Here is a 14,421-nt window from a genome sequence, read left to right on the forward strand (position 1 = left end):
TCCGGTCTGAGACATTGGGCCAGATCCTCGCTGCAGCTTCCCCTCCGTGGACTATCGGTGAGTGGCGCAGTCCTCCCACTCAAGCCTCCGCAGCTCCTGCAAGATATTTTCAGCCGTTGCCTGATCGGCAACCCGCGCATCAGCTCATCCTTCTGAAGCCAGGCCAGGCCAGTGACCACATAGCTCTCTCTCTGCGGTGTGTCTGCCTTCAGCAGGCCACTAGTGCCACCCAGGGGGCCGCCGGCGGTCAACGACCGTACCCCAGTGTGTGGATGACAGAATACAGGTGGTATAATCATGGTACTAGTTGGGCGTTTTGCAGAGTGATGGTAAGGCATGTCCGCCTTCATGATCTCGCCTGCCACCCCCCCCCCCCCCCTTCCCATTTAATTGAAAGTCCTATATTGTTATTACTGTTTTTTCCCTTGTTTGGAGGAAGACGCACTAGTCTCTCTTTACGATTTTATACGACTCATTATGGCATTCAACTTGTGTAGAAAGTAGGATTTCCATGATTGTAGAATTCTAAGGGAACCCTTCAACAGAGTGGTAGAAGGTGGAATACACTTTATCAAGTGAGAGCGCTTTTGAGGAGCGGTTAGTCAGAACATGACTGCAAATCTTGGGAATCTCTCGTGTCTACTTATTGCAGTGGAGTTTGGCGATGTCTTTGGACAGTAGTCCACCAAATCGTTTTATTATCTCAAACTTTTTATTTGTGGTGTGAAGGTCTACTCTGTTTGTTTGTTGCTGGCAGTGTCATGTGCATCATAAAAATCTGCCATTACCTATCCGACCTCTACTTTTTCCACCCATACCTTGTTACCTACAGCCGCTATTAATTATTGAAACACAATAAACATCAACTACATTACAAACACATCTATTCTAAAATACTTCAGTGACACCGTTTTAGTTCTTCCTATGGTCTGTCTGTCATGGTAAAGCGCCAAGACTGAAGGGAGACATGCAATAGCGCCAGGTACTTTTGTGATGCTCCCCGGAATGCACCATTGACAGGGAACTTTGATAGATTCCCCATATTTATGATCCGGACAGCCAGAGATGTGTGAACTAATTACCAATGATCTGGAGAAAAAGCGTTCTCATGTCCAGAACTCGCCTCGGGAGCTCGCTTCAGGGAAGGCTGTGCTGTGGAGAGAGGTCGCTGCTTGTTGGTCACTTTTGCTGCCTAAGAATCTTGCAATAGGCTGAACCTCCGCAGGCAGCTGTGGCAGAGTGGTCAGAACATTTCCATGTGTGCGTCAGACGGTGGCAAGAGTATTGAAAACGGTCTGACCTAAACCCCTAGTTCAGTGCTGAAGGCCACATTAGGAAACGGTTCCTCGCGAGATTACCTTTATTAGTCACAATCTTCTAGAATGAGGCCTCTTGTTACACTGGGGGGAAAGGATGCCTCTCAATACTCTGCAGATACCCTCATGCGCTGAGACTACGAAGAGATTTGGGAAAAAGGGGGTGGTGATGGACAGAGTTTCTGAATGATGCAGAATACTCTTACCAAGTCAAGAGATCATGGTTTTAATCCATCACCGTTTTTTAGCTCACTGCACCATCCCAGCTCAGAACCTGGCTACATGCAAATTAGTCTGTACCTGTCCCAGTGCATGATGGGAACAGGGCAAACCAAACTACCAAGCCAATTCTTATACTGGGAAGGAAACAAGCTTCCGGGGACCGGTTTCTGGCATCACAGCCTTCGTCGGCCCGGCTTGCCTGAATCCTGATGGTGCAATGAGCAAGGGACTCACGTCTGAGCATACCCTCCCACACTGAGTGTGGATAAAAACGATTTGGGAAAAAGGGGGTGGTGATGGACAGAGTTTCTGAATGATGCAGAATACTCTTACCAAGTCAAGAGATCATGGTTTTAATCCATCACCGTTTTTTAGCTCACTGCACCATCCCAGCTCAGAACCTGGCTACATGCAAATTAGTCTGTACCTGTCCCAGTGCATGATGGGAACAGGGCAAACCAAACTACCAAGCCAATTCTTATACTGGGAAGGAAACAAGCTTCCGGGGACCGGTTTCTGGCATCACAGCCTTCGTCGGCCCGGCTTGCCTGAATCCTGATGGTGCAATGAGCAAGGGACTCACGTCTGAGCATACCCTCCCACACTGAGTGTGGATAAAAACGATTTGGGAAAAAGGGGGTGGTGATGGACAGAGTTTCTGAATGATGCAGAATACTCTTACCAAGTCAAGAGATCATGGTTTTAATCCATCACCGTTTTTTAGCTCACTGCACCATCCCAGCTCAGAACCTGGCTACATGCAAATTAGTCTGTACCTGTCCCAGTGCATGATGGGAACAGGGCAAACCAAACTACCAAGCCAATTCTTATACTGGGAAGGAAACAAGCTTCCGGGGACCGATTTCTGGCATCACAGCCTTCGTTGGCCCGGCTTGCCTGAATCCTGATGGTGCAATGAGCAAGGGACTCACGTCTGAGCATACCCTCCCACACTGAGTGTGGATAAAAACGATTTGGGAAAAAGGGGGTGGTGATGGACAGAGTTTCTGAATGATGCAGAATACTCTTACCAAGTCAAGAGATCATGGTTTTAATCCATCACCGTTTTTAGACTACGAAGAGGACATCTTTTCCGAGTCCCCTGTAATGGTCTTGGGCAAAGAGACATGAAGAGTGCTATGTTTCCATGACACCCATTTGATTTTTTGAGAAGGGAGATTCCTGAAAGGGGCTATTTCCTTTAAGCTAATGTGCTTTCCTCGAATTAATGAATGTGTTACATTTTGGTATACCGCATTTTTTCCTATTCATCCGTTTACGAGTTTAGCTTCATTAACCCTGAGCAATGTGTTAACTGTGAAAAAGATGAAAAACCATTACCAAAGGTTCTTTCAAAGAACATCGAATGTATGCTCTTAACGTAATAGATATTGTTGTGTGCCAATTGAAATCTGACCCCTTATGTTTTTCTTCCCCCAGATTATCAATGGTTTGGCTCAGACAACAGGCTGGCCATCTGTGGTAGCATGTATGGGCAACTGGTTTGGGAAAGGAAGGTAAGGACAGCTGCGAAGTATCACATTTTTCCTTTACATGCACAGTGGTTGCAAAATCTGGGTTGGGCAATAACAGAGTGGTTCTCACTGTTATGAGGGTTTACCATCTCTGTGTCTCACTTTAGTTTTTAAGATGTGCACATTGAAGATTCTGTCATTGCACTTATGATTGTCAATTTGGCTTAATTTTTCATTTCTCTCTGCACAGTTAATCTCACCAGCTCACTGTTTAATATCCTTAATTCCTACTATAATAGATAGTTCGAAAACCCTAAATTGGTATCTGCTGTGTCTAAAATTCTAGACATTTTGTTGGGATGATCACCCCATTGTAAGAAGGGAAACAAAACAATATTTCAGACAATTAGATCAGCAAATGCACCACTTCCACTGAAACTGCAGAAGTTCCTCATTTTACATAATTGTTTTCATTATTCAGGGTTGTTTTGACATAGTGGTGCATTAGCACAGAAGATATTGCAAGAGCCTAAGAGTTCTGTCTTCAAGAAGGCAAAAATAGGGACAACACCAATGCATTTTGTTGCAGTATGTTAAAATACACTTCAGTGAATGCAAAGTTAGTGATTTCTATGATACAGATAAATGCATTTGTATTTTGTATATGAAGCTTATGTTTATTTGACAATTTGTGAGGGGATGCCATTTTACTGACCCCCAGTCAGCAAGTACCCTGGACCTATGTGCCTTCTTGATAGCTGTATGCTGGTGCACATAGGAAAATGCTGTATATTATTTCTGCTGTTCTGATGCTTTTACGTACCAGTTATCCCATCGCTATGATTCTACTTCCTTTTCACATTCCTACGGTCAGAAAGTGTGTCCAGACCTGGGACACAGTCGCTCTGCTGCCTGCCTACCTAAAAGGAAACGTAACTCCTCTACAGGTATGCCTACAAATGACCTCCTCTATCCAGAAACCTCTTTTGTTGACTACCAAAGCAGCCCAGTAGACTGGGATTGAAGCAGGGCACAAAGCAGGATTATCGGAAGGTCATAAGAACAGGAAATAGAATCTGCTTAATGGGATGACCAGTAAGTAATCATAACATTATCTCCTTATTACTTCTCTGTCCCTCCCAGTCCTTATGTAATTTGATATGCCAAAGCATCAAGAACCAGCATCAACTGCCAGCCAATGCAGCCCATAGAGAGTGAGAAGGACCATCCCCAGAAAGTCAACAATGCCCCAAGTTTCAATGCCAAACCAAGTCAGCAAGCACTAGAAGCACAAAAGGCATAGGGCACAGCCAGTGTGCCCAGAGGAGGTGGAGACCTGCATTGGGGACACCCACAGAAGGCAACTGGAGAGCAACAAGAGAACAAAGAATCCCAAAACATAAGCTTCTCCCACAGTCAGTGATGCTGGCATAGAGCCAGAAGGGACCAAGGGACACCAACATGAAGACCCTCATGCAAAGCCGACTCTCACCAGCTCAAGCACTAACCAGATCGAATATAAAAGAAAATCACCAAACCTCACCACTGGGTGGGGGCAGGAACATTAGCTTCAAATGAGAAGGCCCAAGCCCCCTACTCATAAAGTCCTTCCACCACTCATGATACACTCAGCAGAGCTGTTAGAACTTTCATCCTTAGGATGGTCTTCCCCCAACTTTTTGTCTGCTTACCTCCACTTTTTGCTGTATCTTTTGATGGCCTTCGGACTCTGAGCACTTACCACTGCTGACCAGTGCTAAAGTGCATGTGCTTCTCTCCATAACATGGTGACATTGGTTTATACATGATTGGCATATTTAGTTTACTATAAGCCCCTTGTAAAGTAGTATTCCATATACTCGGGTCCTATACTCTAAATGCTACTATTGGGCCTACAGCATTGGTTGTGCCACCCACACAAGTAGACTTTCACACCTGTCTCAGGCCTGCCATTGCAAGGCCTGTGTGTGCAGGTTACTACCATGTCGACTTAGCATTTAAAACCACTTTCGAAGACTTAACGCCCCCTTTTATTATACTTAGGTAACCCCTAAGGTAGGCTCTAGGTAGTCCCAAAGGCAGGGTGCTGTGTAAGTAAAAGGTAAGACATGTACTTTTAGGTTTTACATTTCCTGATGGTGACAAGCAACTAAATTTGGCCTACTCCTCTCATAGGCAATCATTGGTAATTCCTTAAAACACTTTTAAGCTGTATTTCCTGATTAGAAAGGAGTAACTGAATCATGTTTCATATCTTTTGAATGACGTAATTGGACTTATCATTACTGTATTGGAAATGCCACTTTTGGAAACTGGACATTTCTCTGATCTTACTGCTCTGTGTGCCTTGTAGCCTGTCTCCAATACATGTCTGGGGTGGGTGATAGCTACGCTTTGTGCATTCCCTTTAGACCGCCACAGACACAAGAAGGGTGGTGACACAGGGAAATCATCTGTATTAATCTATTTCTGATCGCTCCTGGGCAGTACGGGGAAGGGAGAACAGACACTTACACCTGAAAAAGCAGTGTCCTATATCCCACATAAAGGTCAGATTACCCCCCACAGATATCCTGATAGACAGAACTGGGAGGAAAGGGGACCTGTGCATTCCAAGGGCCTGCTTTGAAGTCATTCCCACTTAAAAGTCTCAACCTGGTATAAGTACTGGGGCTCTGACACTACTGGACCTGTGAAGAACTCTGCCAGGAATAAAGACTGCTGTGCTACGATTGCCACTTTGCCGGACTGCTGCTTTGAAGGAACTGCTTTCTTCTTTGCTGAGCTGCCCTGCTGCATGTTGATCTCTGCCCTTCTGAGGAAAAGGACAGGGCCCATCTCACTTTAACACAAAGTGACTCCAAGGGCTTGCTGGATTGCCCCCTGTTCTGAAGTCTCAAGGCCATCAAAGACTTTCTTCAACAGTACTGGGACTCTGCCATCTGTGAGCCCTGTCCTGCTCCAGTAGTGCCAATCCAGTGATGCTGTGCTCTTGCAAAGCGATTTCTGTTGTCCAGAACCATCAAAACCAGAGCAGTGACAACTTTGCTCCGATCCGAACTGATGCAGTGCTCTTCTACGCAGGAGCCAATCGCTGACATTGTCTTGCTGGACTGTGTGGCTCAACTACGATGCAGTGCCTGCATCGTAAAGGAGTTTGATGCCAAAGCCTTCATCAAATGCACAGATCGGCGCCAAGGCTTCATCTCCATCCAGTAGATCAACGCCGCCCTGCCTCCTTGACTCCTCACATCGAGCCGTCGATGCATGCTCCATCCAAGGCACTTTGTCAGTGGGACCTGTCTGAGTCCTGTAGTCGGCCTGCCCTCCATCAGGGTCGGCCTGAACTTTGGATTTACCCTGGTCTAGCGCAACCTCAAGGGTGAACAACCTTTACAACACAACTATTACAACGCACTACGCTTACACCGAAATCTTTACAACGCAACATCCACTACAACGCATTCCATTACATCGCATGACACTACAACGCATGTTTAAAAACTACCTTTACAACGCATTCCATTACATCGCATACTACCTTTACCACGCATACCATTACAACGCAATCCAACACTTACCCTACTGTTGCACCCCCTGGAGTTAGAATAGTAATTTTTACCCCTATACTATCCAATACTTACCTTAAATGCAATTTAATATTATGCGTTGTAATGGTATGCGTTGTAAAGGTAGTATGCGATGTAATGGAATGCGTTGTAAAGGTAGTTTTTAAACATGCGTTGTAGTGTCATGCTATGTAATGGAATGCGTTGTAGTGGATGTTGCGTTGTAAAAAATGCGTTGTAAGTGCATGCGTTGTAAAAGTGTGCGTTGTAACGACATACATCCAACCTCAAGTAACCTTTTAGCACTATTGACTTTTAAGCACTATTTTTGGTTTATTCTTTAAAAAGTCATAAATCCTGTTCAACTTATTGCATTTTTGTCATTTTGGTCTTGTTTTACGTATAAAAACATTCTCTATGGTTTTAAATCTGTGTGGAGTATTTTTGTGGGGGGGGTTATGTTTTTGTTGGGTGTGTGTGTGTGTTGCACGAATACTTTACACATTGCCTCTTTAGATAAGCCCGACTGCTCTGTGCCATGCTACACAAGAGTGAGCATAGGTTATCTTTTAGTGTGTATCTAGCTTTCCCCGACTATGATTGTGGTCCCTATTCTGACAGGGTGCATACCCCTGCCAACTAGAAACCAAATTTCGAACAAGATCCATCTATGCTCGCCAACTACAGACCTGTCTCCTTACTACCATGCCTAGCTAAAAGCCCTCGAGAAGTCACCAACAGATGTCTTACTGACCACCTCAGCAACCACCAACTCCTCAACACCACACAGTCAAACTTCAGACCCAACCACAACACCAAAACAATGCTCATTGCCACCACATATGACACTGACTATCCTGGACAGAGGAGAACTGCGCCTCTCATCCTCCTGGACCTCTCTGCTGCATTAATCACGATCTCCCAACTGATCTACATCCGATACCTACAAGAGATTGTAACCCAAGACCCAGCTCTTTGCTGGATTTGCACCTTCCTTCCTGAGTGGCAGTACTCAAGCAGTCAGCCTGGCCCCTTACTCGTTGGATGCCTCCACCCTCATCTGTGGATTACTGCATGGTTCGTTCTCTCAGCCAGACCCTCTTCAACACGCACATGATCCCTCTGGCCAGGGCATCTGCAACCACAACTTAGACACCCTCTCCTACACCGACTCATACCCTTCCACCTGGTTAAGACTCCTGACACACAAACAAGTTCACCGCCTGCATGTTGGAAGTCGCCAACTGGATTTAGTCCGATTGTTTTAAACTCAACACGTGTGATCTTCGGCAACAACTCCTTGCTGTAGGACTCAGTCTAATGGCTGGCTGAACTAGTACCCAAATCCACCCCAAGTACCCACTCCAGGAACCTCTGGTTCATCAGTGATAACAAGAGGGACATGACCACGCAAGTCAACACCATTGCTGCATCCTGGTGCCACGCATTGAAGATTCTGAGCAATATCTTCAAATGGTTAATGAAAAACACCCGCAAGAGAGTCACATACGACCTCATCACCAGTAAGCTAGACTATGGAAACACCATCTATGCTAGAATCAGCAAGCAAATCACCAGTAGTCTACAAACCACCCAGAACTCGACAGCTGGACTTACCCATAACCTCCTATACAGTACTCATTCCATACCACTTCTCGGAGAGCTCCACTGGGTCCCGATACATAAACGCGCACAGTTTAAACTCCTCACCCATACCTTCAAAGCACTGTACAACATAGCCCTTCCCCCAACCACCTTATATGTTGCATCTCCTTTCACAAACCCTACAGACACCTCTGTTCGGTCAGACTCCTACTTGCACACATCCCACCCAAATGTAGAACCAGATTCGGAGGTCAGGCCTGTGAAGGCCAAGCTCGGGGAGATGGGACTCTGGTATGGCATGCTCTACCCAGCATGCTTACATGTGGATGTACAGGTTGAAACTCATGTATTCGACACCCCTGCTGAAGCCCAAGAGTTCTGTAAGAGGCATGCCAAAGATTGCCTTAACACTCCTGTGGGCTCCCCTGCGCGGTCCTCCCTGACCTGCAGGCCATGAACAGTTCTGATCTCTTTCCGGCTTACTAACCGATATTTGCATCCTGCGCCCTGGCCGCCCTGGTGTTGAGCCCTCGTCATCTGCCTCAGAGAAAGGACATTAGCTTGCAACTCTCCTTGGTTCCCCTTTCATGATGGCTGAGTTGAACTGCAAAACCACACCCAAGTGATGGGATTGATTGACCCGCCAAGAGGTCTGGCGGGACAGGCCCTGCCTTAGCGTTCACCATGCACTCTGTTGGCCCCCTCACACATACCTCTGTCCCGCTTTACCACTAAATACTTGTGTTTTGCAATGGGAACCAGATGTTGGTGTGTTGCCCACCCCTCACGGTGTACACCAATATGTTATTTGTACTAGTTGGGGGATTTTTTCTGTTTTGCTTCATGTTGGCATGTTCACCAGCGCTTTTTTGCCTCGCTACGTGAGGCAATTGTAGTCCTGATGTTAACGCCAGGCAAAGACCTGCAGCATTGCAAGTCATACAGACCACTGTCCCTCCTGAATTTTGTTACTAAAATTCTTGTGAAGGTCCTAGAAACTAGACTGTCGCTCCTTTTCAAAACCACCATCTCCCCACTCCAGGCAGGGTTTGTCCCCCTCTGCTCTACCTCTATAAATCTGTGCATGCTGTTCTCTGTGATCAGTAGGATCTCCCCGGAGGTCCCGGCTTGCTCTGGCCCTGCTCGATGCAGAGAAGACCTTTGATTCACTCGAGTGGCCTTTTCTATGGGCGACGTTGCGAAAACTTGGGCTTCAACGCGTCTTCAGATCCCTAATCCAGCTCCTTTATGCCCACCAAATGGCTCTTATCCATGCCAGTGGCTCTCTAATTGCTCTGTTCACACTGGCCAGGGTACGCGACAGGGTTGCCTCCTCTCCCTGCTTCTATTTATAATAATAATACTTTCTTTATTCGGAAGCAAATGCCACCATAAAAGATACAAACATACAAGAAAAAAAACATTAAAAAAGACACATCATAATTTAAGATAATAGATAAGACTAATACACAGCCCATGTTAAATAGTGAAGAGTAAATCAAAAAGACCCTCACAAATTCATAAACAGTACATACTATAAATATAAAAAGTACAGTGTAGGCACAAACCGAGCACATTTCAATCAGGTCTCGAAAGTCTAGACCTGTAAGCGGCCTGCAAAAAGCTTATCACTGCACATAAAGTAAAAACATTTGGCAACAACTGTAAATGCAAGACTGCAACCCTGGCATGCCTAAACTTTGAATTCCTGAAAAGGGGACGGAGGTATTGTCTTCTTGGCAAAGAAAAGAATTTGCACTATAATACGAATTGTAACATGTCCTGAGGACATCTAGAATCGCAGCCACAGGGACCTGTTTGATTAGAAGGGAAAAAACCCGGGCTGGGGATGCTAAAAGGAAATGGAGATAATTAACCCCTTCGCCACGGCAGGAATTCCGCCGCGGTGCTGGGGGGGTTTGGGCGCAGTTGCGGGTCCGCTGTGCTCGTGACGGAACCACTCCGTCACGAGCCACGGTTGAGCTGTGCTCATGACGGAGTGGTTCCGTCACGTCTCCGCCCACTGCGCTAATCGCCCGCACAGGCGGGGAATTAGCGCCGCGTGGGCGGAGCGGCCGCCAACGGCCGCAGCATGACGGAACCACTCCGTCATGAGCACAGCGCAACCGTGGCTCATGACGGAGTGGTTCCGTCATGAGCGGGGAAGGGGTTAAATCTAAAACAAGTGATTAAAAATCTATTGTGAGCACTATTGAGGGCAAAAAGGTAATGTTCCATTCTCAGCATAAGCCCCCCACTGAAGATTTTCTTAGCTCAATATTTTCACGATGAGCAGAATTTTTTTTAAAATATGTCTTTTATAATATTAACATCCCTAGGACTTACAGCATCATGTGCAAGAAAAATATCTGACCTCCCTAGAGCCTGAAAAGACTCCCTTTACATAACGTAACCAGGGGATTTTGTTGCCATGCTCCAGAGAAAGGCAGTCTGAAAGAATCAGATGATTTAAAACCTTGTTTTCGCTAGTCCATATCTTTATCCAGCACAGTAAAGGTTTAATTGCCACTTGATCCTCCAAAAAATCAACCCCTAACTCTTCGTGCACTAACCTATCTGGCGTGCTTTGAGGAACCCGCAAGATCTGACGCAAAAACGTATTTTCAGCCACCTGAAGCCTGTTTACGGGAACGTACCCCCATATTTCACTACCAGATAATACCTTTTAAATACCTAGGGACCGTTACTATTTTAAAATGCTTCTATTTATAAGTGATGCATCCACTAGTTCGACATCTGCTGGAGAAACACATCTGCCGCAGGCTACAGTTTGATACAGGTCCGCTGTTACTATCGCTATACGCGGGTGATATCCTGTGGGAGGTTTGGTCAGAGGACCTGCAGCACCCCATACCAAGCGGTATTTGTTATTACTGTCGCACGCAGACCAAGTTAGTCTCCCCAACAACAGACAAACTACTGCATTTCAAATTCCTACGTCACGTATACAAGACACCCGAACTCCAGCCCAGGATTGATCCCGTCTGCTCCGCACACCAAACGGCCCCAAATGTCATGCTGACAATACAGATTTTTTTGCACCTGGCATGGCTGTGCTTCCATGTGGGCAGTTACTGGACTGACATTTTTGCACTCATCTCCCAGATGGTAGAAGCAACACTGATCCCTGACCCCCCTGCTGCAAGGTCGCCATACATTGGGGAGGTACATGTCATCCTTTTATAACAAACTGGCTCAAGATTCTTGTCTTTTGTGATTCAATCAAGACATTTGACAGCCCCTACATACATATCTGCTCCACTCCAGCACAACTGACTGCGACTGACATTTATGGGGCATAGGTATCTGCATGGTTTGGCAGTCGATAATGCCACTATTTTGTACTTGATGCCGTAATACTCCCTCTGGGCCCACAGGGGCTGACGCCACACCCAGACGCCTCATTCCCGATACATGTAGACCCAACCCGCAGGCATTCCTCCGCAGATAAGGACCGGGAACAGGTTGCATTTTATGATTTTATGTCCTGTTGTATCAACGTACAGTGATACTGTTTACTTTTTACTACAATTGTGAACATATAAACTTACCTGATGTGCACAGTTTATTGAAAATGATGGTTAAAGCATTTTTTTAAAAAAAGTATAGCCAGAGGAGACACTTCTGCTGACTTCGAGGGGTCCCTGAATGCTGAAGCTTTCACCCAGCAGCTGACTGACTTCTCCAGGAGGGGTGTCCAGTTTGTGACCAAGATGGTTTCCTACATTCTGACCCACCAGTTAAAGGGGTTAGATCATCCAGAAGGGGGTTTCTTGACAGACCATACATTTACACCTCAGACACGTAGGTTAGTGTTTGCATCATAGGAGTATGATAGACTGCTATAATACAGTATATGTATGCATATATAAGTGGTCTCAGCAAGATGGTGGAACTCTTCGTTTTATTCACTGTCTTGACACTCATTATAACTTTTGTCTGCTTCTGTCTATTGATTATTGCAGCACATATTTTCTATACAAGCATCACTTTGGTTCAATAAATATTGAAAAACATCCCTTCGTGTATTCTTTGTATATTTCTGAGTGACAGGGCACGAGTGTCTGAGCGAAAGATTCTAGGCATGTCACCATGGTTCCTGGGGGAACAGAGTTGTTATGTTCAGTAGTTACCAGAACTGTTTGCTCCCTGTCTAGGTTTAGGGGGGGCTTATGGGGGCACTGTGAGATAACTGGTCCAAGGGATGACATGCCCTGGGAAGATGCATAGAATCAGTCTGTCACCATCCTAAGTGTCTTTTGTCCACAAAAGTGCAGTTCCTACTGATAAGTGGAAACTACACAACAAGGGGAAGGGTAACTTTGGCAATATATCTCACTTGCTTTCAAAATCCCTGGCCACAGATATGCTAGCAAAGGCTGCACATTTAAAGGTCTTTCAACAAATGCAGCATGTCTTCATATATGGACACCTGGATCAACTAAACTGTGTTAAACCTCTCATAGCAATGAGCTTCTTGTGCGGCATCCTATAGGATAGTAACACCAGGGATGGAAAATAAATGTAAGCGTTCCCCACAATATCCTGTATTTATCTGCTGCAATGTCTCTCCAGACTCCATATAGCAGGGAATAGAATACGCTCCACCACCTGACAGAGAGCAAGAAGGTTGATGCTGTGGGTAAACTCATTGCAATGAGGAAGAAATTCTGCTGCCTTCCTCTCATGTTACCAGTGGGAGACGATGTGGATATCATGCAACAACCCCCTGAGGTATACAAAAAGAGGGCAAAGGTGATAGTTGAGGTTGTCAAAGTTATTTCTAGTGTCAACATCGTGTGCCTTGGACACTGTGTAGACAGCCTCCAGGCTCGTCAACACAAGTATCCTGTTATCACGCTATGCTTGGCTGAGGATTTCAGGCTTTCGACTAAAGGTTCAGCAACACCTCATAGGTCTACCTTTTGGTGCCTGGCACCTTTTTGAACTGCAATTACATGAGATGCTGGAAAAGATAAAAAACGACAGACAGAGTGCGACTGACTAGCCGTCAAACAAGAGAGTTCTGCAAGTTCTTCTAATATCCTGGGACAATCCTGACACAGAAGTCCATTTGATGAACGCTGAAAAACCCTTCTAGTGAATGAGGTGTTTACCTGCTTATATTTTTGGTGATCTGGCATCAGCCGAGCATTTAGAAGGAATTAACCTCCTCATCTGGTTTTTTCTCCAGGTCAGGACTGAGTGGGACGATGGCTGCACGTTGATCAGTCTGGGAGCTCCTGGCTCAAGGAAGGTGGCTTGGGGTGGACCTGCAGTCCAAGCGTGGTTGATCGTGTACATGATTTTATCCTGAACGTAGCTGCTCTGTATGCTTGGTACAGTTGGCTGGGAGAGCATGTTCTGGAGTGCTCTATAACTGAGGAAGAGTTGTGCTAGTGGGCTGTGTTCAAGGTTAGATTAAATAATAGTATGCCTAGAAAACTGAACCTGACAGACCCCTGGAGTGACCAGGCATCTGTGTGAATGTGTTGTGGTGGGGGGCTGAACTTTAGCCTCTGGAACAATAAGCAGTGACAGGATTCAATGCAAGGATTTTGCTATCGGAGAGCCCCGAACACTGGGAACTCAATATAGAAAGAAAATATCGTATCAGACGTTATATGTCTAGTTTATATTATGCTTCTGAATACACCACAATGGGTTAGCATTGCTGGCAAAGAGACTTGAAAGTTAGGCACCGCTCTGAATGTCAGGAGATTACGCATGACCGGCGGAAAGGTTGCACTAGCCAACAAGATCATGTATGACATTACCAGTGCAGGAATACTGAACGCATCGTCTCCCCAACCAGTACATAAGAAAGAGATGGGTAGGACTCCTCCCATATTGACAGACCTCATGCAAGCAATTTAGGACTCCAAAATTGCCCTTGAAACTCACAATTTATACTGTGTCGGTGGAAATTACTTTTCTTAGGGTGGGCCATAATAAAGAGAGGGATCCACTAGAGACAACAAATAGAACTTCTACAGAAACTATAGGCGAGAACCTGGGATGCACTGCTGGTACAGGGAAATGGTAGCCCCTTCACTGGCAAAAGAAGTTTATCTGCATCTCTGGAACGGAGGCTTGTTGCTGCTCTTTTGAGCTACTGCATCCTCCTGGCCCCCATAGTACTCCTCTGGATAATGTCCTGGTGTGTGGGAGGCCCTCGAATGTTATACTGGGGCACCTAGTGGCGACTGAATG

The 14,421-nt window shown here is 45.8% G+C and overlaps 1 protein-coding gene across 9 annotated transcripts in view; it reads left to right on the top strand.

Annotated features, from left to right (window-relative positions):
- The window catches only part of SLC37A2 (solute carrier family 37 member 2), an 892,550-nt gene that overhangs the window by 448,127 nt on the left and 430,002 nt on the right, over window positions 1-14,421 (top strand). For all 9 annotated transcript variants that reach the window (XM_085646069.1, XM_085646068.1, XM_085646070.1 and 6 more), the window contains one exon: window positions 2,979-3,055. In XM_085646069.1, coding sequence (XP_085502195.1) covers window positions 2,979-3,055 — 77 coding nt within the window. The remainder of the gene's footprint in view (window positions 1-2,978; window positions 3,056-14,421) is intronic.

The sequence above is a fragment of the Triturus cristatus genome, chromosome 3_1, assembly GCF_964204655.1.
Source record: "Triturus cristatus chromosome 3_1, aTriCri1.1, whole genome shotgun sequence".
Classification (NCBI taxonomy): domain Eukaryota; kingdom Metazoa; phylum Chordata; class Amphibia; order Caudata; family Salamandridae; genus Triturus; species Triturus cristatus.